This window comes from Sabethes cyaneus, chromosome 2 (assembly GCF_943734655.1).
Source record: "Sabethes cyaneus chromosome 2, idSabCyanKW18_F2, whole genome shotgun sequence".
NCBI lineage: Eukaryota > Metazoa > Arthropoda > Insecta > Diptera > Culicidae > Sabethes > Sabethes cyaneus.
The window spans coordinates 246236232-246259770 of NC_071354.1; the positions used below are offsets into that span (position 1 = coordinate 246236232).

Sequence of the window (23539 nt, forward strand, 5' to 3'; positions counted from 1 at the left end):
TAAAATTTCGTAATTCTACTGCATGATCCAATTTTCGTGTAACTTTGTGATATCAAGTGCGGGAAAAAATAATCACAGACTGATGAGTGGATGATGTTCATGAACTGTCATGAATATTTACTAACAAAGAAATGCCAACATCATTACACACTCGCAAAGTTCTACTCTAAACTAGGTAAAATATCACTCGTTTGCTTTATATTGATCTTAGGAATCTTGCACACAGAAAAATTTCATGGTAAATTCTACCATTTTAGGGGTAAGCTTGACCAGAAAAGTATGGTGGTTTTCAACCGACTGGGAAAACTGGTCTAGACAACATTTTCATGGTTATTTCGACTATAAGCTTGAACAATGGACGCATGGTACGGTTGACCATGCATAGTAGGCATAACTATAATCTGTATACCATAAAATTGTCATCATTACAATGCTTTAGTTATCTTAGGCTGTGAACCATTTCGCGAAATTTTTAACTTTTTGGTTAAAATTTGACAGTTCGATGGTTTGTTGAAAATAACCCTGCTCGGGAGCATGGTTAGTTTTGACCAAGGTTTTGACAGTTCGATGGTTCGCTTCAGAGCCAATGAGATATGCACAGGTGAGGAAGAGAGCTTCAACGTGTTTCACTGATTTTTCGTTGGATTTTTTTTACATTGGTATGGATGCTTATCGCATAATAAATTTGTTCAAACAATTTGGGTTGAAATGAGATGAATTTTAGCTATCAAATAAAAGCAAATGAACATCAAAAATTCATCCAATTCTAACTCGGACAGAATAAACAATATTTTCATCCTCACCTTATATGCTCTCATTGAGCAAAAATAACTATCAATCCGTCAAATATGAAATGGTTCGCATTCTGAACTGATTTTAACCACTCAAGGAGAAATAACCATCGAACTGTCAAATTTTAACCAAAAAGTTAAAAATTTCGCGAAATGGTTCACAGCCTTAACCACTTTTTGTATAGTTTTACTGACAAGAAAATAGTCATCTTGGACAAAAAAATAAACGGAACTAGCTGGTTGCAGTGACAATTTTATGGTAAAAATGACCATGTATGGTTGGGACAACTATAATTTAAAACTATACAATTGTCATCATGACAATGGTTTTGTTATCATGACCAGGTTTTGTATGATATTGCTGACAAGAAAATAGTCATCTTAAACACGCAATGAACGGGACGAGTTGGTTTTCGTGACAATTTCGTGGTAAAAATGACGTTATTAACTATTGTTGAAATAACCATGAACGTAGTCATCTCAACTATAAATTTTATAGTTTTTATAATCATTCACGTTATACTTACTCCGAATGAATCAAACGAATCTTTTGCAATAAATGAATGTGGTGCACCTGCAGGTATACTTGCAGAGAAACTTTCAAGTATACTTGCAGATGCACCACATTCAATTATTGCAAAAGATTCATATGATTCTTTCGAAGTAAGCATAATGTGAACGGTAATATATAAATAAATTAGACGGATTTCTCATTATTTCACAATCCAAATAACAAACAATCGGTTATGTCTATACATATATATCGTAGATTACTGTAACGATGTGTTATTCATACTGAGTAATCTCTACGAGTTGAACTGGCCACCCTGCACTCATCTAGGTAAAAGCGCGGCATCTTGGGCTGTGCGGGGCTATTATACCTATTCAAAAGTACAGAAGTTTGGCAATGCGAATTCGTCATCTTTTTTATCTGCTGCTTCTTATGTAAGTGGCGAGATTGATATCACTTTCGCTGTTGGTTTAAAAACCGCAAGAGAACGAAAGACTGGACGACTAATGCCTATTCTCGTTACACGTAGCATGTTTGGACCCCGTGCACACACGCGAGTATGTTTCAATTTCATTATTAATTTGTATTAAATTTTTAATTATATTCAATTTTGATAGAAGCAATATAAACAATTCAATCAGGGCTGTTCTCTTGATCTTTGTGTTCTGATTGTACTTACCTAGTTGGCCGAATCATGCTAAATTTGAAAAAGTTATAGAGCTTATTATGTACTGAATTGTTGAATTAAGTTTTGCTCTTTTATTTGTATTTATGGCCCACTACTGGTTTATACAGTGCGCTTTTTGTGCACCAGTTAAACTCATAAACCTATAACATTTTTCAAATTTTGTATGGGCTGATTGTTCGTTCGTATTAGGACTTTTTAAACGCGAAGCGTTCAGTCGAGTGCCTGGGCTGAGCTGGTACCCAAGCTGGTATCACTAAGTAAGCAAAATGGGTGCACACAGAGCAGGACAGCCTTAAGCCTGATACAATACTTCGGTGTCTTGTTCTCGTAGCTTCATTAAAGTAGACTTTTGCATGAATAGATATTAGTTAAAAAACAAACCGATTGTCTGCAAAGTTTGAAGATATCAACACAATTTACAGTTAATTAAAATCGAGTTGCTTTCTGCTTGAAAGACAGGTTTCAATTTTTTCATCAAATCACGTCAAAAGCGTTTTTTTGTAGACCCGTTTTCTTATCGTTTCATGAAAATACCAGCAAAGGATAAAATACTAAAAATTTGTTTCAACTTTAACTTTAATATTGCAATGCATACATATCGCACGTACAACATCTGTTGAGATTAAATCTTTTTTCTAGAATTTGCGTTGCCTTGCCGTTATTTTACAATCGGGGATACAGATCTACTCAACTCGATGATATACAGAAAACATATGCCTACACTCACAAACATACACAAAATTGCTCCAAGTTATTACTTCTGTATGCTATGGTTTCCAAAAGCATTTCCTTGCTTCTTAATTATTCTAAGCAATACAGATCGCAGTCCAATAAGTAAAATGATGAATGTATAGATAACTATCTAGTTATCTTTCTGTTTGAAATGCTTGTTCAGATTGACCATTATCGCTCTCCGCTGGAATTCAACTTCTCTGCGACAGAACCAACCGAACAAGAAAGGACACTGATAATGAACCGTTTCCTGGCAGAACGTATCCTCTTCATTTAGATAGGAAATTTTAAACTCGCCATTAGATTTCACTAGAAGAAATTAAACGAAACATTAGTCAGGATATTTTATGGAAATGAACAGTAGAGCTTACGGCAAAAAAATCCTAAAATAAAGCATGTCTTATGTGTGGACGCCACAGAGTACTGGCCCCCTTCCGACTGAGGCAGTTTCCGCACCGAATAGTGGCCAACGGCACTATTCCTGACGTATGGCCAGTGTGAGAGCTGCTCTGTGTATTCCACTGAATATTTCCAATGATCCAAATTTCCATGATCGGCCACGATGTTGAAATCCAATCTAAATTTAGATATATTCACATATCAATTATCAGCCTTATTTTGTATTCGAAAGTGGATGATATTCTTTATTCCGCCAGCAAAATCAACTCGTTCGAAATGTGTCAAACGACAATAAGATGCGCCGGAATACAAAAATGTGCATCCCAGCATCGTCTGCACGCGTGCAATATCAGTTACTTACATGGTAGGATTTAGACTCTTCATTTTGCTAAAATCAGCAACATACTCGTAAACGACTTCCGGTTTGGTACGATGAATGATCGTGTCGATCTTGTATTCACTATATCGCGATGATAAAATACAGTAGAAAACCAGTGTGATAAGGCTAACTATCGCGAGACGCCGACGATGCCAACGTGCAAACATTTTTATTCCAAAATTTAAATGTAGACGAATCGAAATTGAATTCCAAATTTTTGGACTGCTGTGAAAGCACAGTCGCATTTAAGGGACTCAAACTGTACTGTTCTCTCGGTGATCGCTCGAGCTATATCGAAGCTATGAGCAAAGCAACTGAATGTTTATACCACGCCCACCGAATCACAGGATAAGCACACATAAACGAAAAAAACTCATGTTTCTCATATGGTGATCGTCTTTGCGCAAAGACGCATAGGGGTGGTAGGGGCAATATGGGCCACCTAAGCAAAACGCTTCATAAAACATGTAGCGCGTAATTAAAATTCTAATAATTGCCATAAACTTACGATTTGACATGTCTTTGATAAATCAACAATGTTAGAATATTGCTTGACTATGAACAGCCATCAAATTTAAATGTTTAAAAAATGATACTTTTTGCGTCGTTCACAAACCATACGGGGCATAATGGGCCACCATACGGGGCAATATGGGCACGTTAGTTAAAGTTACCAATTTAACCAGTTTTTACAGGTAAATAACATAAAAGACTATATCATATAGAAGAAAAGAGAAATGGTGACTATTTTGATTTCATTCAGCGGTTGTTTTATGATTGTTTCTATTTAACGATTTTTTTTCAGTTGAACAACATAGGCAACATGGCGGTTCAAGTAGCAGGTAGATGAAAGACACAATTTTTGCTCTGTAACCGCTATTTTCGGGTTGATTTTTGCGCACAATTACGCAGCATTATACTTGACTGTGTAATTTTAATGTTTATATTACTTTCAAGCGTTTATTGGTTATGTACAAATACATTGCCAGGTATGCTCATTATGCCCCTTATAGCTATGCTAATCAAAAATAATTATAATAATGCGATAAAACAACAAAATATCTCAATTATACAAAGAAATTGTTCATATATGCTGATAGTAACCATATATGGAGTGGAGAAATCCATAGCACGCAACAAATGGCTATAGAGCTTATTTTGTGGGTTGCAATTCTTATAGTATTTTTACAATCCTGAATCAGCTCGAGCTTTTTCTCAATATCTCAGACATGTCAACGAATTTGGACGCGATTTTTGTTGAGATGCTTATTAAGAACATTATCAACAAGGTCATTAGTCAAATTAGCGAAATTGATCGTCCAATATGCCCAAACGAACGGTGGCCCATTCTGCCCCGTATGCTCATTATGCCCCTATTACCCCTACCATTCTCTGAAATCAGAATAATTGCCAGACGCACCAGACGCATCCAGCTGGATCAAATGCAACATTTAACTCTTACTAATTTGTTAGGTACGCATTATTTGCACATAAATTTTCAATATAGTACTCGACTTTGAATTTATTTTTGTTTTTCAATATTACTTATAACTTTTCTAATACTAAGCTTGCATTTGTTTTGCATAGAAAAAAGAAAAGTATCTTACCGTTGATTTGCAAGCTTCGCCAATGTTACATATCTGTCAAAATAATACAAACTGGGAAAAACATTGACTTACAGCTTACTGATGCTGTCTAAATGCTTCGTAAAGGCTCATTATTTCTCATATTTTCCAATTCAATAATTGTTAGCTATACTTTGGTTACTTCAAAAGTCTGTATTATTAATGGTGCAAATAATAATAGCGGCTGCTTGTTTAAGTAGGGAGGTCTTACCATTTAATCAGTTGAATGATTAGGTATCATTTTCAAAACTCCAGAGTAACAAACCTACTAGCACTGATCGAGAATAGGTTCCACCGCAACTTAAGCGGCCAGTATAAATCTACTTCTACAAAGAAAGTATGCATATGCATGAATTACAAAAAAAAAGAATATTACTGATCTTAAGTATATTTCTAAGTGAATAAAGCATTCTTATTAAACCAAAAAGTAGATACCAATACTTGATAAGTTCAAGCTCTATAAATTATTAGTTGAGTCAGAAGGTGGTAATAACCTAAACACATACATCATAATAAATTATTATTTGAGGCATAAACTGTTTTCATAAACTAAAGAATTCTTTTGGTTTCTCATTTGTCCACACCGGCCAATTCCACCTTTTTGCGAGTCAACTGGTACTTCTGATATTCTAGATCCGTTTTGTTGGTATTCCAGGAAAGATACATGTAGGCTGTCCAAACAACTGCCAACAGTAGACGATCCAAGCTGTTTTAAAAAGTTTGACAATGTTATTTTTTTATTATTTTGATATTTACCCTTAACCCCTATCTTACCTCATACTGTTTGTGATCCACAAAACTACCGAAAGCCCGACGAATGAAGGATGCCGCAGTCTTTCATAGAAGTGACGAAGTTCTCGTGATTTGTAACTCATGGGTGGCGCCAGATCATTGATGTCATAATATATTTGCTTAAGTCCGATCAATTCTGGCAAATCCATAAGTAAACTTCCGCCGTAGATGACGGTCCATGCGAGAATGTGAGCAGTTACAAAAGTCCACCAGAGTGTAGGGCTTTGTTGGACATCCACAAACCATAATTGGTACGATTGTGTTGTCTTCCAATTTTTTAGAAGAATCTAAAAAGAAACATGATTAACCTTAAGCTAATGACAAAATTTTGAACCAACTTACTAGGAGGCAATAGGAAGATGCAATGTTGTAGATGCTTCGTTCGGCCAATTCCAAGCCCAACTTTTGCCAAACATTTTTTAGCACTTGCGCCTTCATGGCACTGTGTTGAAGTACGAACAGAATTACCCAAACTGAATTAAACAGCAAAGAAAAGAGCGTAGCTTTTTGCAGCTCACGATCGTCAAGTAAATGGTGCAGCAAAACATTTTTTAAATCGGGCTGAACAGGAGCGGCCAAAAAGACGCCCAATTTACCGACTGAGTAAAATACCGATATAAACGACAGCAGCGATAAAATAAAGCAAACTATTTGGCGAAACTTTAACATTTCTATTGTAAAATACACGAAATACACTATGAATCGTAACTTTCAAGGATCAGACTGAACACTAAAGGACTAAACTGCCTCGATTCGTATCGTTGTTTGTTGAGCTTTTGAGCGTCTTCCTCTAACAACGCCAAAGTAAACATTACGAGGGGCTCCCAACAGCGTTAATTACATACAATACACCGCACCAGAGCTGCCATAAATACAGATATTTGTGCATGCATAAATTTGGGACCCATCAATTATTTCAGTTGCTGTGATTTCTGGCTCTACTAGTGTTCCTGTATTTTAAAGCACTCCATAAACTATTAATGTATTTAAAAGATAACATCGAGAAAAAAAATACTTCGGAGGAAACGGTAGGGTCCCAAATTTATGCATGCACAAATATCTGTATTTATGGCAGCTCTGCACCGCACAGCAAAAAAACATCAGATTATCACCGATAATAATCGAATAAGAATCGATAGCTCTATCGAGCTTTCCAAGAGTGAAAACTCGCATAACTTTTCAAAAGGACCTAAGTAACAATGAGAGATTCTCTTTGTGCCTCTTCTCTTTCACCTCCCACGGCGATGCAAATGCACTTTAAAACCCCAGCTTTGCATGAATCGGTTACTACCGTCACTATCTAGCTAAACGTGAAGAAATTTTTTGTTGAAATGCATTTATGTCACCGTAATAATCAAAAGAGAGGGACGCCAAAGAGAGTCTCTCAATGTTACTTAGGTCCTTTTGAAAAGTTATGCGAGAAAACGACGAACACATTGGATTCCATCATTAAAATGTTATATAACGCAGCCGGGGGTGGGGGTTTATGTTAAATTTCTGTTACAAATTGTTATGTAAACTTTTTGAAGAGTTTGACATTATTCCTGCTGCCAACAGCCAAACAAACCGAAAAACATGCCTACAAGTTACGATTAGTTTTGTTCTTCTAAAAGCTCTATACTGTTGAGTATATATTCCAATCATTTAAATATCGGTTCAAAATTCAAGCTCACAGTTTGAGGATAAGCTGTCATTTAATCCAGCGGAACTGAAATCAATCTACAAAACATTTAAGACATTAAATTAGTAACAATAATAATTGTCAAGACTAATAAAATAAGTTTAGTTCAAAATTAAAGAAAGGTTCGCTTTTATTTATAAACAGCATTGGAATATTTTGTTTGTTTCTGCGTCAACGATACAGAGGATTTGCTTCGCTGATGGCAATCCTTCTTTACCAACTGAACACATATCGCCCAGCTCTATTTATAGCTATAACCATAAAGCAACGCAGTAACTGTCACCTGTTCGTTTCTTTTGCTTGCGTTCGTGAGCTCGCGAATAAAGGGCTCTCGGTAGTCTATTATTTCTTCAAATTCGCTGTTCAATCAGTCATTCAACGTTTCGAGCCGTAGTGAAGTTTCATCGAAAAAGAAGATTTACGGTTTGTGTTGCGGCCCGAAAAACGTCGCTAAATTGTTTAGTAATTGCCCAAATCGTGAAAAAAATTGTCATTCAAAGTGTAGGTATGTGGCACCGCGCATAAAAGTGGTCACAATCTATAATATTCTGAGATTACTAACTTTTTTTTCCTTTATGTGTGCTATGCTGTCAATAGTGTGTTGAAAAATTTCTGCTATGCAAGACTGGTGGTGTGGTGCTGTTGGCTGGAAAATGATTTTTACGTTTCGTGAGCAGTGTGGTCGGCTATAATTAATAGGTCAGCTGAGTGAGCTTGCTGAGATTTTTGAAATGCTGAATAGTCTCGGATAATAGTTCCGCTTGTTCTAAAACAAACTTAGGCCCGGTCGCTTTGTAACAGGTAAAAATCCCCATGAACGCTCGGAGCGCTTCCTGTAAATATTCAAACCCTAAAAAAAAGGCTACTATAACTTGGCCGCCCTGGTTGCATTGTGGCAGTGTGTGCGTGGGCAGAGTGGGCAGTCGCGATTATTTTTGTGTTGTGTTTACGTACCGTAATCAGAAACGTCAAAAGAAGCAAAAGAAGGGATACCGCTAGGTCTGTGTGCGTGCGCACACGTAGTTATTCAATGAAAGAACCGTTTTCCGCCGTCGTCGGCTCCGGCGGTACGCGTTGTAAATAGTTCGTATGAGTACAGGAGTGAGTAATAGTCGTGTGAGGACAACGGCGTAAAAAATCTCCAATAGAAACACAGCTCGCGGATCACTGTATTGGGAAACAAATTGAGGAAGTGACAGTCTCGTAGAGTATTAATTTTCCTTGATTCATTCATGATCATGAAAAAGCTGTGATGTGTTATATTAATGTGTAAATATATTATTTAAACAGAATGGAAATTGTGCAGTATATCACTGTGAAGTTCTGCATTTGTCGATTGTAACATACAGCTAGGAGTCTGCAACTTTCAACAATAGTGCGTCATTAGCAATCACTAGTGCTAAATGTGTGAAATACTTGTGTTCCTTTGCTGAAAAGTCAGCTCTGGCTTTTACCAAAAAGTGGATAATTCATATGTTAGTCATTTATAGATAAAATAATTTGGATTGGTAAGTGTTCCTGTTCTTCGATAATACGTTTGCATTGCAGAGCTCCACATTGTCATAAGTCACATAGGTATATACGCTTATCGTTCCTAAAACGTTGTCAGACAAGTAATATATGAACGCCCCATTCCGTAGTCGATAAAATAGTATGTACGCACTGTTTGTTGCAGTATTCAAGTCTTCTAGTCACGTTTGTAGCATGTCCTTGCACACGACCCCTGTACCACGGCCCAGTACAGGGTCGTCTCCGTCAGAGAACTGCATAATCTGTAAGTTGCGAAAGTCCTTGAAGCTGATAATATATTGTACTCTGTATTGGAGAACCAATTATAAGCTAGCAATCTTCCACATTACCCGCTGGCAATATTACCTTATTTGTTTCTGCTGTGTATCGAAACACACAGACTGAAGCTAAAAGGTTGTAAACAATGATTTTGCAAATACTTTTACCGGAGCCAATAAACCATACAGATGTACGCTACGTAATCTGATTTTTGAACACTCTCTTTTACTGCTTTGTAACACGATATGAAGATGTATCAAGATCTAACGTTCATATAGCGCAAAATTTTGTCTGCCAATAACATGGTCGGATCGCTAGAAATGGAGAAAACCGGTCTTCGCGGTACTGCTTTTTGACTCCATCCACCGCGCCACGGACCAACCCACTCTTATTTTCATGAGAGTATGAGCTTTCAGCAGAAAGAGCGCATGTAATTTCTCAAACGAGCTACAAAATTCTTCAGTTGCTGAACCGCAATAAAATATATATATCGGACACGGCAAAGAGTGGTCTTCGTGTCTAGCTACGCAATTATGCTTATAATAATGATAATCAAAATGCTATTCAAAAAAATTAGATGTGTTTTTACTGCTAAAATAGCATTTGTGAAACACTGATCATGCCAACAAAACTCTACGAATATTCTTCGTAAATTTGCAATGGTCGCAATTGTTATACTTATAATGCTGTGAAATTGTCACTTCAGAGTAAGTGTGAAATAAAATTAAATATGGAATGCCATGCCTTAATCGAACTTGCCATGTGACACAGAATCCATGTGTGAGAGTTTTTTACTAGGGGGAAAAATACCTAGATTGTTAAGTTTAACTATTATTTTATAGTTATGAAAATCCTATTCAAACTTGGTAAAGTTTCGAGAACAAAATTATGTGGAATAAATTTCAGGTCTCATCATCGTCACCGCACACATTTGTAGATAACGATAAGATAAGCCTATCGAAAAGGCATTTGTAGAACTGGAATACAGTGTCCAGCACTAAGTCTTTAGTACCGTGCAAAGGCGAAACACTTGATGCGATGGAATAGAAAATACGGAAATCTTGCAACAGATACACCCCCTATAATAGTATAGAATATGCCACCAGCAAGTTACTAATCCACTTATAACTGGACGTATTATCCGACGTAATGCAACAGTTTTTACGCCACGTGAATCGCGATCACGAACTAACTGACGGCTAACCGGTAACCCTTTCATTCCAAAAAATTTGAAACTATTTTACGAACCTCTTTCAGATAATATGCACTTGCGTTTGTTGACCACAAACTGAGCATATGCGTGCTCAAATCGATTTTCGCCCACAGCTAAGGTGAAATCGATACTTTTCCTCGTAACACCCGCATGCAATCAGCAACAGCATAGAAGCAGCAGGGAAGTTTGCACTGTTACGCAAACAAAAACAATGTCATTTGTGAGGTTTCATTTGTCAATGAAGTCATTTGGCAGGCGCTTTGTTAGACTTTCTTTTTTGTAGATGTAGAAAGAGAAAATGCTTGTCCACTGGCTGTCGCGCAGTTCGGCTTGAATAATGTTTCTTTAGCACTAATATAGAATGGTCCGTACAAGATATTTAGCTAAATCAGCCTCTGAACGATGTAACAGCCAATGAAAATTATCCACTGACATCGTAAGGAATATGCAAATGCAGAGGCAGACTACTAATTGGATTACGCTGACAGTGAGGAAGGCCGTTTATCAGAATTCAATAATATGAGTGTTTTAGTCCAAACTGATGCGTATGAGAGAGCACATTCTTGCATCGGGCAGTTCTAACCAAATTATCAGACGATTCCGATTTGGAAGTGTATGAAGTGTTAATTATATAGCCAAAAGAACAGGATAATAGAGAAAAAATAAAATTAGCTTATCAGCTTGCAGAGCAAAATCTTACTTCGCTGTAAATAAGAGATAAAGAAGGTTTAAATTCGAGTGGATTGTGGTATATCTAAACTGCAAAGCGTTCTACTTTCCTGTTATATTTATCAGCCGGAACGGAGCTGCGGTTATCGAATAAGCAAACAAGTTTTCTGTTTCAAAACAATAGTGTGCGCAAGTGACTTAACATCAGAATAAATTAATCGAATTTCCATTTCGCAGGGTGAGTTGTGGTTATATTTAAACTCTACTAGTAAAATTTCTTTAGAGGTCACAATTGACATAGTTAGACTAATTTGGTTTCACTAAGAATATTTGAATATTCCAGTTATATTCATCATTCAACGTAGCTTGATGAATTGAGCAATACTGAGTACGTTTTGTACACGAATTTCGAAAATTGAATGTTTCAACGGCATTTTAAACTACTCGTGCTCTTATTGTGACAAAGACAAAACAATTACTTATTCGTACCTGTGTTAAACTAAACATACAGTTTTTTAAATGCATTAAAGTGTATTAAAACTGAACTTAGGCTTATACAAATTTGAAAAAAAGTTTAAGTCGCCCCCCTTTAAAAAATTTTTAAAATGTGAAGGGGCAAAAAAATAACGTGGTAAATCATTATGTTGCATTCTTTAGTGATAAGTAGGTGTTTTACAGTTCAACGAGTTTACAACTCTAAATTATCCCATATGTGCTAAGTTAAAGCAATTATCTCGTTAGTCTTGAACAACTTTTTACACCAACTAAGCTTTCTGGTTTCTGCTGCAAGTCACAGGCGTCACAGGCGACTATTGTACTTAACCTTTTAGTTTCCGACGTCGAAAATTGAGATGCTTGCAATAAGACTTTTGGCTTCACTTACTTTAAATTTGGTTCCATTTTAATTCATCTCATTTTAAAAGAACCGAATTAGATTGAAACAAAAACCAACCAAACAATATGTTAGTGAAACTCGGTACCATTTTTGATGGAGATATTCCGAATTGCAGTGGCATTATTTTTGCCCGTCATATATAAAAATAGAAATACGACACATTAGACACTCCGGAATATCAACTATCGGTGCTTTCGTGACTCCAAATTGGTTCTTTTTATTCCATAGTATCCAAGTATACACCCTAATTTTGGATGTTAGGAGCGTTAAACTCAAAGATGCAGTTTTTACCATGCGTTGGATGCATGCAGAAAGGATGTCACTGAACTGTTCGAAACTTGAAATTTTCTGACTATGATTGTTATGATTATTTTGGGATCATTGGTGACCCTACCATAATATCAAATCAAATCAAAGTTATTTTGCTTTTTTAAGCTAGATAAGGATTTCCTATCTCCCGGAGCTAGATAAGGATTCCTGAATCTCGGCTGGGAGAGGCTGTTAGAGTCAATAGGATCGTAGCAACCGGCTCTGAAATTGTCCTGTACTCTAACAGCTGGCTACGAAGTCTGTCGTATAAAAACAGAAGGTCAAGCTTCGATAACGGAAGGTAGCACCTATAGAAGGTTAACCAAGAAACAAGCGTTTTCAAACGTGAATAGTTTCAGAGATTTGTTTTCTTGAAATATGTCGGTAGTACAGCATACGCGTTCCAAGTAAAAAAGTTGAAGTGACCTAAACTGCTATTTTCACTCTATGATTATGATTAAATTATTTAAATGAAGGTCAATTTATACGTTTGTGGTTCTCTAAGGTAATCCTTTGGCACTCCACTATTATCAAACTGGTTTATCTTTAGCTGGATGCTTACTTTAGGTGCTTGGGTCAAAAAATTTTGGAAGTTGGTTCGGTTTGAACTAAAATTTCAATAACATGCAAAAATAAACACTGGTTTCTACTCTTTTGTTTAGTTATTGAAGGTTTGATATTATTATTTTTTTTTTGCCCCCACCCCCCCTTCAACAATATTTTGAGACCAGGACATAAACTTTTTTTCAAATTTGTATAAGCCTTATTGAAATTATGTCACTTGTAATACATTGGGAATGGGTTTAAGTTTGTTATTCGATTTCGTTTTGGACCGTAGTCATTTGCAGTTAGGACCTATTCAAAAATCAGGCGGGATTTGCAGTTTTTGCTGGAATTTTGTTTGCATATTTACATTTGCATATAAATTTTAGTTCATCTAATGTTGGGACGGATTTTTTATCGGGTTTTTTATGGTGAAACGGTTCTGAATCCCAAGATAGACGGAAATATGGCGTCCATGCGAGGACATGGGTGCTATCGATCCGGCCATGTGAGGATTCAGTACCGTTTCACCTTATAGGACGCAATATTTTACTTAATTTTTATTTAAAATGTTTACTCTGTGCGCAACACAAATATCTAATGAACACAACTACTGCTTATTTTTCATTTCAGATCAACTTAACTTGCAAATCGATGCAATGCTTTTATATAGTTATTTAATAATAATCTACTTCAATTGTGAATGAACACCGTGTAGAGTGTCGGGAATTTTCATGGTGTTACTTTAAAGGTTCTATTTTCAATTCAATAGCTAGTTGTCATTTTGCAGCTTGCATTTATTAATTTTACGCTTTTGCTAAACTGTGTCCATTCCCATCGATTGACCTATGTAGGGTGGGGCAAATCCGACCGCTACCGGTTAGCTTTGTAGTGGCTGTGTGAGGTAAAATGATTGTATAATTGTCGGTTAGAAAAATCTAGTTCGTGAAAGGGTGAAAAAGTACGACACAAAAATCTACGTATTCCATTTTAGAAAAAAAATTACTTACCCTGGTGCGATGTCCATTAGGATTGCATCTGCATAACAATGTTCCGCCAACAAACTCTGTTCATGGCTGTCCGTCTCCAGTTTCTTAAATGTCTCATACTTTCCAGGTATGGCTCCATTTGGTCTAACCATCGGCCATACTGAAGAGCTGAGCCAGCTCGTGGTTCATCCTTCGTCTCCATATGCCGCCTTTTTGTACGTGGTACATTTGGTACAGGAATGAAGGTGACCAGACTTTAGGGTCTTGTGGCGTCCGTAGTAAGCACGACTTCCGGCAGGAATACGTCTACGTGTTTCTCTACTGCTACTGTTATAGGCACGTCGCTTAATTTAGTAGTAATAGGCAAAGAAATAAAACACGGAATACAACAAACACACGAACAATACAACAATAGTAGATCGATGTGTTGATTACGGCAATGAGTACATAAAGGAAAGATAAATTTGATTTATAAATATATGTATCACACTTCAATAAAACATCATTAAAACAAATTATTAAAAAATGTCTATTCTGACGCACTCCGTCCTCCAAATATTCTTATTTTTTTAAAATCAGTAGTTATAACTTTGGTAACATCAACCCATACAGTCTCCCACGGTATTTTCACTCGTTTTTTCTATTTTTTTCTAATTCCAGTGCTGAACGCCAAGTTTACAGTTTATTTTTGGTTTTTGTAGATCCTAAAAATCGTTGTCTGCCTTATCACATTAATGTGGAAGCTTGACTAAAGTCGTGCATTGCTGCGTTTGCTAAATCATTAATCAACCAACTAATCAAGGAGCGCAGAATACAGAGTAACACTTTTAGAAATCTGACTCAAAACTCAAATTCTAACAGTGTCAACATTCGAACCTGCACATAGTATCCCACCTACTCCATCTGCCACCCCTCCAGAATCAGCAGTGATTTTCTTTGCGCGTACAACTACTACCCGCTATCACCATCATTCTTCGAGTAAAAAAATAGCAGCAATCATTGAGTCACGAGTAAGTTGTATTCTATCACTCCGGGATTTCCGATTCCGTGGAACAAATTTTGCATGCATTTGATATTATAATTTGCTACTCGTTATGATTTTTTGTTTTCTCCGTATCGATTATCTCGGTTTGACTCTGCATCGTATATTTTAGTGAAGCGAAACGATACGCAAATGAACGTGGCTGGTATACGTAGGAACATCAAAAATATTGCACATAATTATTCAGATGCCCAGGTATTAGAAGTTTATAAGCAAAATTGTTCAATCAAAAACTGAAAATTACTCTATTTTTTTAAAAAAAGATCAAAGTCCGTGAAGCTACCTCCAATGATCCATGGGGTCCATCGTCCACAATTATGGCCGAAATCGCCGACCTGACCTACAATGTCGTAGCATTCTCCGAAATAATGCAAATGATCTGGAAGCGCACTAACGATCATGGAAAAAATTGGCGTCACGTCTACAAGGCACTACTTTTATTGGAATATCTAATTAAAACGGGAACGGAGAAGGTGGCACAACAGTGCAAGGAGAATATTTACGCTATCCAAACATTAAAAGACTTTCAGTATATGGAGGAAGGCAAAGATCAAGGAATGCACGTTCGAGAGAAGGCTAAACAGTTGGTGCAGTTGCTGAAGGATGATGAACGGTTGAAGAACGAACGAGCGAGAGCACTGAAAGCGAAGGAACGTTTCGCTCGAACGGCCAGTGGATTCGGCTCAGACGGGTCTATTGATGGACCTACGCAGAAGGATTCACGGGTTAGTATTTGTTATCGTGTTGAAACAAAAATCTATAATTTGTAAGATGTGTTATTGTTCTGCAGCCTCCAAACTGGGGAGAAGGTGAGCCAACAGGAAAACCTGTTTCAGAGATAGAATTTGTTAGACCACAGACTGTAGGTGAAGAAGAATTGCAGTTACAATTGGCGATGGCAATGTCTCGGGAAGAGGCCGAACAGGAAGAGCAGAAGCGGAGAAGTGACGATGTGCGATTGCAGCTTGCCCTTAGCCAAAGTGAACAAGACTTCAAGTATGATATGATATTTTAAAGTTAAAAGTTGATTGATGTATGATGTATGATTACAGGAAAGAGCATATACCGAAACCAGCCGATAGTGCTCTGGTTGATCTGCTAGACATTTCGTTTGGAGCTACTAGTATTTCAAATCCTTCGCAGCAACCTGGACCATCGACAAGCAGTGATCCGTGGGGTCTACCGGTAGCTGGCGGATCGAGACCACAGGTAAGAATTAGTTTTTTTTTTTTCTCTTTTTCAATCGCTTATACAAAAAATGTTCAGTCATTAGCTATACCGGAAAGGGCACATTCGGCGGTATGTTTTTATTAATGTTTATTTGGCGATGAGCCCTACTGCTAAAAGAGCTTTTTCATTAAATGAGAATAGTTTGGAATCAACTACTCAAGTGTAAAACTTTTCAGATATCTGATCCCTGGTCACGAACGTCTTCGCCGCCTGTAGTCGATCCATGGCTGAATAGTGCTTCAGCTTTACCTCCGCCTTCAGTGAAAGTTCCAGTAATGGTGGGTGCTGTTGGTGGCCAACTAGATGCATGGGCACCGGTGCGAACACAATCACCGTCGGTAACATCTGGTTCTTCTGTGGAAGGATGGCTTAATAATGGGGCAAAACCGCCAACAGCTGCACCCCTGGCAAACAATGGTAATATAGACCCGTGGCAAAACAAAACAGCCCTCCCTAGTGCGGTAAGAATCACAATTACTCATCTAGCAGTAGCAGGATTACTATAAAAAAACATTTACAGCCTTTAACGGATGCATGGCAACCAAAACGAACCACACCAGTGCCTACGGCTGATCCCTGGCAGCCAAATGCGAATCCTGTCAAGCATGACCCTTGGGCGCCTGTCACCGGCAGTGCCGATGGAGCTTTCGCCGTAAGATCATGTTCGACAACAAGGTCATAATCATTAAAAATTTAACTTTATTACTATTTTTCGCAATAGTTTCCTGCAAATCGACCATCACCAGTAGGAGCAATTACCTCGCCAGCCTCAGATCTGGATGAATTCGATATCATTACAAAAAGAAGCAGCACCAGCAATGCTGTTAATAACAACTTGAACAACAATGGTAACTTCATACAGTAGTTTCTAATGTACTCTCGAGCAAGTTTAATAAATCATCTTTAAAGGTTCGTTGCTGGATGATTTGGATCCGCTATCTTCAAGCAACACATCCAGTTCAGCCAGTAATTCCACCTCAGCCCCAACGACAACGAAGAAAACGCCAGCATCGTTCCTGGGAGAAAATTCCGCACTGGTAAATCTGGACAACCTGATTAAACCCGTATCGACGACCACAACTGGCCCGAGTGGTGCTCCGGCTTACAATCCTTTCGGAGAGGCAGCGCCACCGCAAAAGAATTTGTTCCAACAAAATCAACCACAGGTAAGAGAAAAGAGTAAACTATTGCGACTAAACTGCTGTAAACTTCAATCGTCCGTAGGTTCCGTCCATTAATCAGTTGAAACAGTCGCCCTTCCCCGTGACGCTGAATCAGGATCCCTGGGCACCCGTTAATCCAGCAGCAGCGACACAGGTAAGCAACACTGCGATGATTTGCTAAAATAAGCAGCGCAAAACAATCCCCAGAAAGCAGCACGACGCGCAGGAGATTTACTAGTGATGAAGTCAATTGACGCATCTTTTCCTAGATGACAAATTTTCCAGGATAGATCATTCCTTCCTGCTCTAACAATAATCCAAACAATTTGAAAACAGAAATGAATTTTAGCGTTTGTGGTATAATAGCTTTTCAAGCGGTTGCTCCACTTAAAAGTTGAATAAATTGTTATTTAGAATGGACCAAAAAAATCCGTATTAAAACAAGAACAGCTCATTCTTTGAAGAAGGAAAATAAAGTTATATATTTTTTTCTTTATTCTACGATATGCTGTCGCGACAACTGCATAAACAGTTGCGCGTCGTGATATGAATTTATTTTGTTCCTCACTGATATAAAATCCTGCACAACGGTTAGGAGAGAATGGTCCGTTCTGGAAAACCATATTACAAAAAGTTTCGCATGCAGTGCAATTTTCATGAAATGGTTTTTCTGAATAATACCCCTCATACATGTTGGTTAGTTATTGATTTATTAAATAATAATATTGCCATCTAACGCATGTCTGACTAGCTCGGGGAAAAGGACAGTCATTTGGAAATTTCCGATATGATCGATCAGACTGATGTCAATAATAACACTGGAGTTGATACCACTGACAATTATGGTACACCAACGGGCACTGAAGACGAAATTATTTTCAACACTGACTTTTTCTCATCTACTACTGCTACTACTACTAATGGTATCAAACGCCCCTACGATGATATTTCTTTCGAACATACTAATAATCAAAAAAATTCTGCCTTCATTGCCCCTGACAACAATAATGAATTGAGAAATCTTTACGATTTTGGATTTTCGATCGATGATCAATATGACTCCAATAATATCAAAACAAATCACGTGAGTGTTTTGAAAGAAACAAAATTTTTGAAGGCTAAAAAAAGTATATCCTTCCTTTCTAACTATATTTAGCTCCAAGAAAAATATTGCTCATAAAAAGCTTTTCCTCTTCACTACATGACATTTATCTCTGTTCTTACATGCCGCTCGCCTTATGTTGCCCTAAACATTACACCCCATCACTATTGCTCGACCTAATACCCAACAAACACACAACAAATCTCGTTCTCGATCCTGCTATCATCTGTATTGTGGTGGTTGCTTCATTGCTATTGTGCTCGCAGTCGATGGGTGCTTGGACGCTAAAGTAAAGCCTAACCGAATTGAACAGGTACGCCTACTGACGACCAAGAAAGCTGCTCGCGGTTTCATGGCACTCTTTTCAATGCATGGCCATTTGTAAAAAAAAAACATTTCGCGAAACATTTCGCGGCCATAAACTGTGCGGTTTGTACTATTTATCTATGTTATGCCATTAACAAACGGCGGATAAATATGGATGACATATTTTAGAAAGCTAGTAGTTTTTTCTAACCATTTGGATTTCGTAATTTATTTTAATTTTCATTTTATTTTTAAATTATTAGTTCGTTAAAAATGTCAGCTAATGTTACCTTCTCATGAGCATGAGCTGTTCTGTCAACTTAAGAGCGCGATAAACTAATCGTAGATCGAATTGTTATTCACTAAGTGATATTATAGATATAATACATAATTCGTGAGAACGTTGGTTTTCGTCATAAACAATCAGTTGCTAATACTAATACTTCACAACGTTGCGGGGTTTCAAACAATCCAATACAAGTGAATTGCGGCATTCAATTACTATTTGCTAAAATGTAATACAGGAAAAGAGGATTTTTTTAATTACTTACCTCCAATACAATGGAATTACAATTGGTTAAGTTAGATAAGCAAGTTAGATTAAAGTTAGATTTATTCATTCCCATATTTCACAAAGCAAAATTACTTCACTCATCTCGCTGATCTTTCATTAATTCAAAAGGGAATTTACATATAGCAAATAGAATACCAAGCTTCTCTCCGAATGTAGCATTTGCATAATTTCCTATCGTTATCTTGTAACTCACTCGTCTACATGTTTTTTCGTTAAACTGTTAGCGCAATTGGACAGATTGGCGAGACCGTCGCCATGCCGTACGAAGAAAGAGGTCAACGAGTAACACTACTTCGTTACCGGACTGGCAAAACTGGTCATTTACGGCCGGCACTGGAAACAGTCAGTAATGAAAACAGAAAAAGATACGAACCAATATAACCATTAGAGTGCAAACATCCGACTTGAGTTTATTAGTCAACGTAAACTTCTCACTTTTAACTGGTTGCTTGTTGCAAGATTCACTGTTGTTCACGTGAGTAAACCACGCATCCAAACTTGGAACTTTAGCTTTCCCAAGATCCGATGACTGTAAACGACAATCGCCAAAATTTACAGTTTATGTTAGAAGGAATGAGCCGCGAGTTTATAAACACACTGTAATTGATCATTTTTCTTGTCTGGTTTTTGCAATAAATCAAATTGCTCGAATTTTCGATAATTGCGCTTTAATTTTTCTAAATTTTAAACGTGTATACCGTTATGTGTTTATCAAAATTTTCAAAATCTTTCAAGCAGTCCCAATTGATTTTAATTATTTGTGCTTAAAATCAGTACTTTTTGCGCAATGTATTGTAACTTTATATTATTTTCTAGAAGAATTGAAAGAGTGACAAACATATTTCTTCCAACAAAGACTGTGCATTAACTTTCAGTGGATGTTGTAAATTGTTGTTGTGAATCTTATCACTCCTGTTCCGATTTATTCTTTTTTTTATTCACTCTTGTTTGCGATGCTGCACGACCAAATGGTTCGAATTGAAACTAATTATTAATATAAGCTATTGCAGTAAACTGATGCGATGGCTGTGCAATAAGTAGGACTTTCCTGGCAATTGATAATTAACTGATTGTTACTTTCCACAATTAATGTTTTGAATGTGCCAATTAAATTTTCCTGTATACACAATTCCTTAAACAACGTACAAAATGTCACAAGTTTTTTTTTGGTAATCATGTAACTCAAGACAACAAGATTCAGTACATATGTCAATATAATAGTACAAACAGCTAAACATGTTTCCGCAAAATGGTAATTCGCGATATGTTACACTATTCTTAATTATACACACTTCTACTTTAGCTATGTATAATTTACATCCACGTACTAATATTTATGGCATGGTCTTACACATATATTACGCTGATAAAAAATGTCTTAGGAACCATACTCGGAACAATCATTGTGTTGTTTAATCATTTTCACTTACAGTTCGTTACAGGCTTGTAGTTCTGTATTGTATTGGAAACGCAGGCATCCGTTCATCGATAAAAAGACACAAGAATTCATTTAACTTTAACATTCATTTAACTTATATCAAAACATTGAAATAGTTTGATAATTGTGTCTTATAGACTGCACCCATTAAAGGGACATGAATGACTTAAAATTTTGAAAAAAATCCAATTTTTTCGCTTCGGTTTATGTTTACAGACGTTTCCGCTTATTTTGATGCTAATTCGGTAACAATTCGATCAAAGAAAGTGTATGAAAATCATATACATAAGTATTCCAGTGGTCGGTTCATTACAAAATTAGTCAATTTTGATACAAAAAAGTCTCTAGAGTTAAAATCTGATACAAAAAATTGTGAATTTTTCAAAATTTTTAGGCAAAAGTATTCACTATATAATCTTTAATTGTTTCATATTTGGTTCAAGACAAAACCGTGTTAATCAGTGTTATCTTTGTAGTTACCTAAAAATATAGTCCTATAATTATCTTTGTAGTTAGTTTTGTTCACAAATGGGTTGCTTGTATTCTTTTAGGCATTCACATCACTATATTAACATTAACATTGAACTATCCCAATCAAACATAAATCTGTAGAAATAGAAGTACATCATCAGTTCGTTTTTGGCAGTAAGCCTGAAAAATGCATGTTGCCAAAAATAACTCGTGCCAAAACGAAACGTGCCGAAATCGAACCAATGATGTATGTACTTCAATGTTAGATATTTGTGTTAAATAACAAATTTTGGTTCGGTGTATAGGTAGTTGAATAAAGTTTAAAGCTAATTAAGAAATGATCTTTTAGAACTGATTCGTGAGCCTTCATTGATTTTCTTTGCTTTATATACAGCAAACATAGTACAATTATCCAGTTAGCTTTGCACCTGTTTGATGATACTCACTTTCACTTCTATTGCACCAATGATTTAGTTCTTAGTTTGTGCTTTTTATAATTCGCCTTCACTGTGTATTATTACAGTGTAATTTACGTTTAAAAGGTTTTCATTTTTTATTCATTGTTATTCTTTTTAAAGCTGTTTTAGAAATGACGGTTAACCAATTGTCGTTACAGAACAATATTAACAACAACAATGCTCCTTGGATGAATCCTCAATCGTCGAATCCATTCTTGTCGTAAAATCAACCAACTAAACTAGAATGAAAAAAAAACAGCTGACAGCAAACCGGTCGCAATATGGCAAAACAAAGCAGCGGATAACACTAACCTTTCTTGTCACAAGCAACTACAATTGTATTCAAGTCGATTAAGCATAGAATTTCTCCAGTAAACCGGTTCCTTCTCCGACTTAATACGAAGTATTTAGTTAGCCGAAATGAATTCAATTGTTCACATATATGAAACCAAATAAACAATGAAACGCAAAGTTTTAGGAAACTTAGGCTGGCGTCATTGAAATTCTGCAATCCTATTTTTTTAATACACAAATAGTACCCATAGCATCGCTATTCAAAGTTAGAACAAGAATGGAAGAAAATCAAAAATGCCTTATTAAGTATCTAAAGATAAACTACTACAACTCGATGCACGCCATGTGGATCGGATTCTTAGAGTCGTCACCATCGAACTCTGACAGTACCACGAGAAACGTTTCTATATTATTACACACATAACAAAAACAACAGAAGAGCTAAAAAGGTACACCCCGAGACATTAAGCGTTGACTAAGATAGAACATCACTAGCGATGATAGGTTTTTTTTGTACTGAACGTTTTTGCAGGAGAATCATCAGCAGCAAAACAAAGCTAGTAGGATAATACATCTTTCGTGAATGTGATAATGGTTACCACACATTACTTTACAAGAAGAAAAAAATCGCTCGTACATTGCTAAAACTGCTCGACGTCGCGTACGATTGGACGATGTTCTTAACAGTGCATGCTGAACTCGTCGATCGAGACGCAATTGCAACAGTTTGGTGCAACGTGAGTTTATCGGCAAAACTCCATGCGGAGATTTTATGTGATGGTTTCAGACAAATTGCGATTTGTTAGATGTGTATATCGTGATCGGAGAAATCCTGTTGGACAACGAAAGAAGAAAATCTCTAATTGTATTGCTGCCGTTCTAAGGACAACTAACAGCTTCGCCTCAGTATCCGATTGTTGAAATAGAATTTCATTTCTAAGCATCCAGAACGTTCATGTTCATTTGGGCGCGATTGTATATCCTAAATCAATTCTGGTATAATAGTATTTGGGTCCCCCTTATACAATGTAAAAGTAAATCAGACCATATTTTCGATCCTTTATTCGAAACTTGCTGTTTTTGCTAGTATTTATTTAAACCCGTAACGATTATCCTTATTATAAGTAAAGCATTATCTGAATGAAAAAAATGGTAATATATTATAATTTTGTTAAAACTTTGTTTTAAATTATATAGTTTTCCAGCAAATTTTGATATGCAAAACAAAATAAATAGACAAAAGCTGAGTAAAGATGTTTATGCTTTAATCGGTGAGGTTTACATATAGATGTGGAAGCAAAAAAAAAACTATTTTTACAAATGTTAAATTGAAACGAAACCGATTGATTCTAGGAGACATCAGCTTCAGTTTCGATTGAAAACGGATCAATGGCGAAATTGATGATTATATAAAATGGAAGAATGAAATTATATATTTTTTAAATAAACAGAATTGA

At 36.5% G+C, this 23539-nt stretch overlaps 3 protein-coding genes across 13 annotated transcripts; 1 reads left to right on the forward strand and 2 right to left on the reverse strand.

The window, feature by feature from the left end:
• Nucleotides 1–2501: 2501 nt before the first annotated feature.
• Nucleotides 2502–3745, reverse strand: LOC128736862 (uncharacterized). Its single transcript, XM_053831361.1, has 3 exons — nucleotides 3483–3745; nucleotides 3094–3299; nucleotides 2502–3031 (listed from the first exon to the last, which is right to left on the reverse strand). Exons 1-3 carry the CDS (start codon nucleotides 3743–3745, stop codon nucleotides 2853–2855), a joined length of 648 nt encoding a protein of 215 aa, XP_053687336.1. The 3' UTR covers nucleotides 2502–2852.
• Nucleotides 3746–5280: 1535 nt separating this feature from the next.
• LOC128736185 (nurim homolog) lies at nucleotides 5281–6666 on the reverse strand. The gene is made up of 3 exons (XM_053830667.1): nucleotides 6260–6666; nucleotides 5900–6204; nucleotides 5281–5831 (listed from the first exon to the last, which is right to left on the reverse strand). The coding sequence occupies exons 1-3, from the start codon at nucleotides 6584–6586 to the stop codon at nucleotides 5696–5698; spliced, it is 768 nt and encodes a 255-aa protein (XP_053686642.1). The 5' UTR covers nucleotides 6587–6666; the 3' UTR covers nucleotides 5281–5695.
• A 1294-nt stretch (nucleotides 6667–7960) lies between these two features.
• On the forward strand, nucleotides 7961–23539 carry LOC128733512 (epsin-1). Of its 11 annotated transcripts, none has more exons than XM_053827157.1 (13): nucleotides 7961–8103; nucleotides 14665–15014; nucleotides 15159–15241; nucleotides 15310–15771; nucleotides 15837–16042; nucleotides 16099–16255; nucleotides 16453–16737; nucleotides 16797–16928; nucleotides 16998–17124; nucleotides 17186–17442; nucleotides 17501–17593; nucleotides 18808–18854; nucleotides 21947–22019. In XM_053827157.1, coding segments are annotated over exons 2-12 (1830 nt in total). In that variant the 5' UTR covers nucleotides 7961–8103; nucleotides 14665–15013; the 3' UTR covers nucleotides 18835–18854; nucleotides 21947–22019. The 11 variants fall into 11 exon arrangements, with proteins under 11 accessions (XP_053683132.1, XP_053683123.1, XP_053683127.1 ...); XM_053827148.1 differs by lacking the exon at nucleotides 18808–18854 and adding an exon at nucleotides 8196–8399 and having other exon boundaries at nucleotides 7962–8103; nucleotides 21947–23539; XM_053827152.1 differs by lacking the exon at nucleotides 18808–18854 and adding an exon at nucleotides 8196–8399 and having other exon boundaries at nucleotides 7962–8103; nucleotides 14706–15014; nucleotides 21947–23539.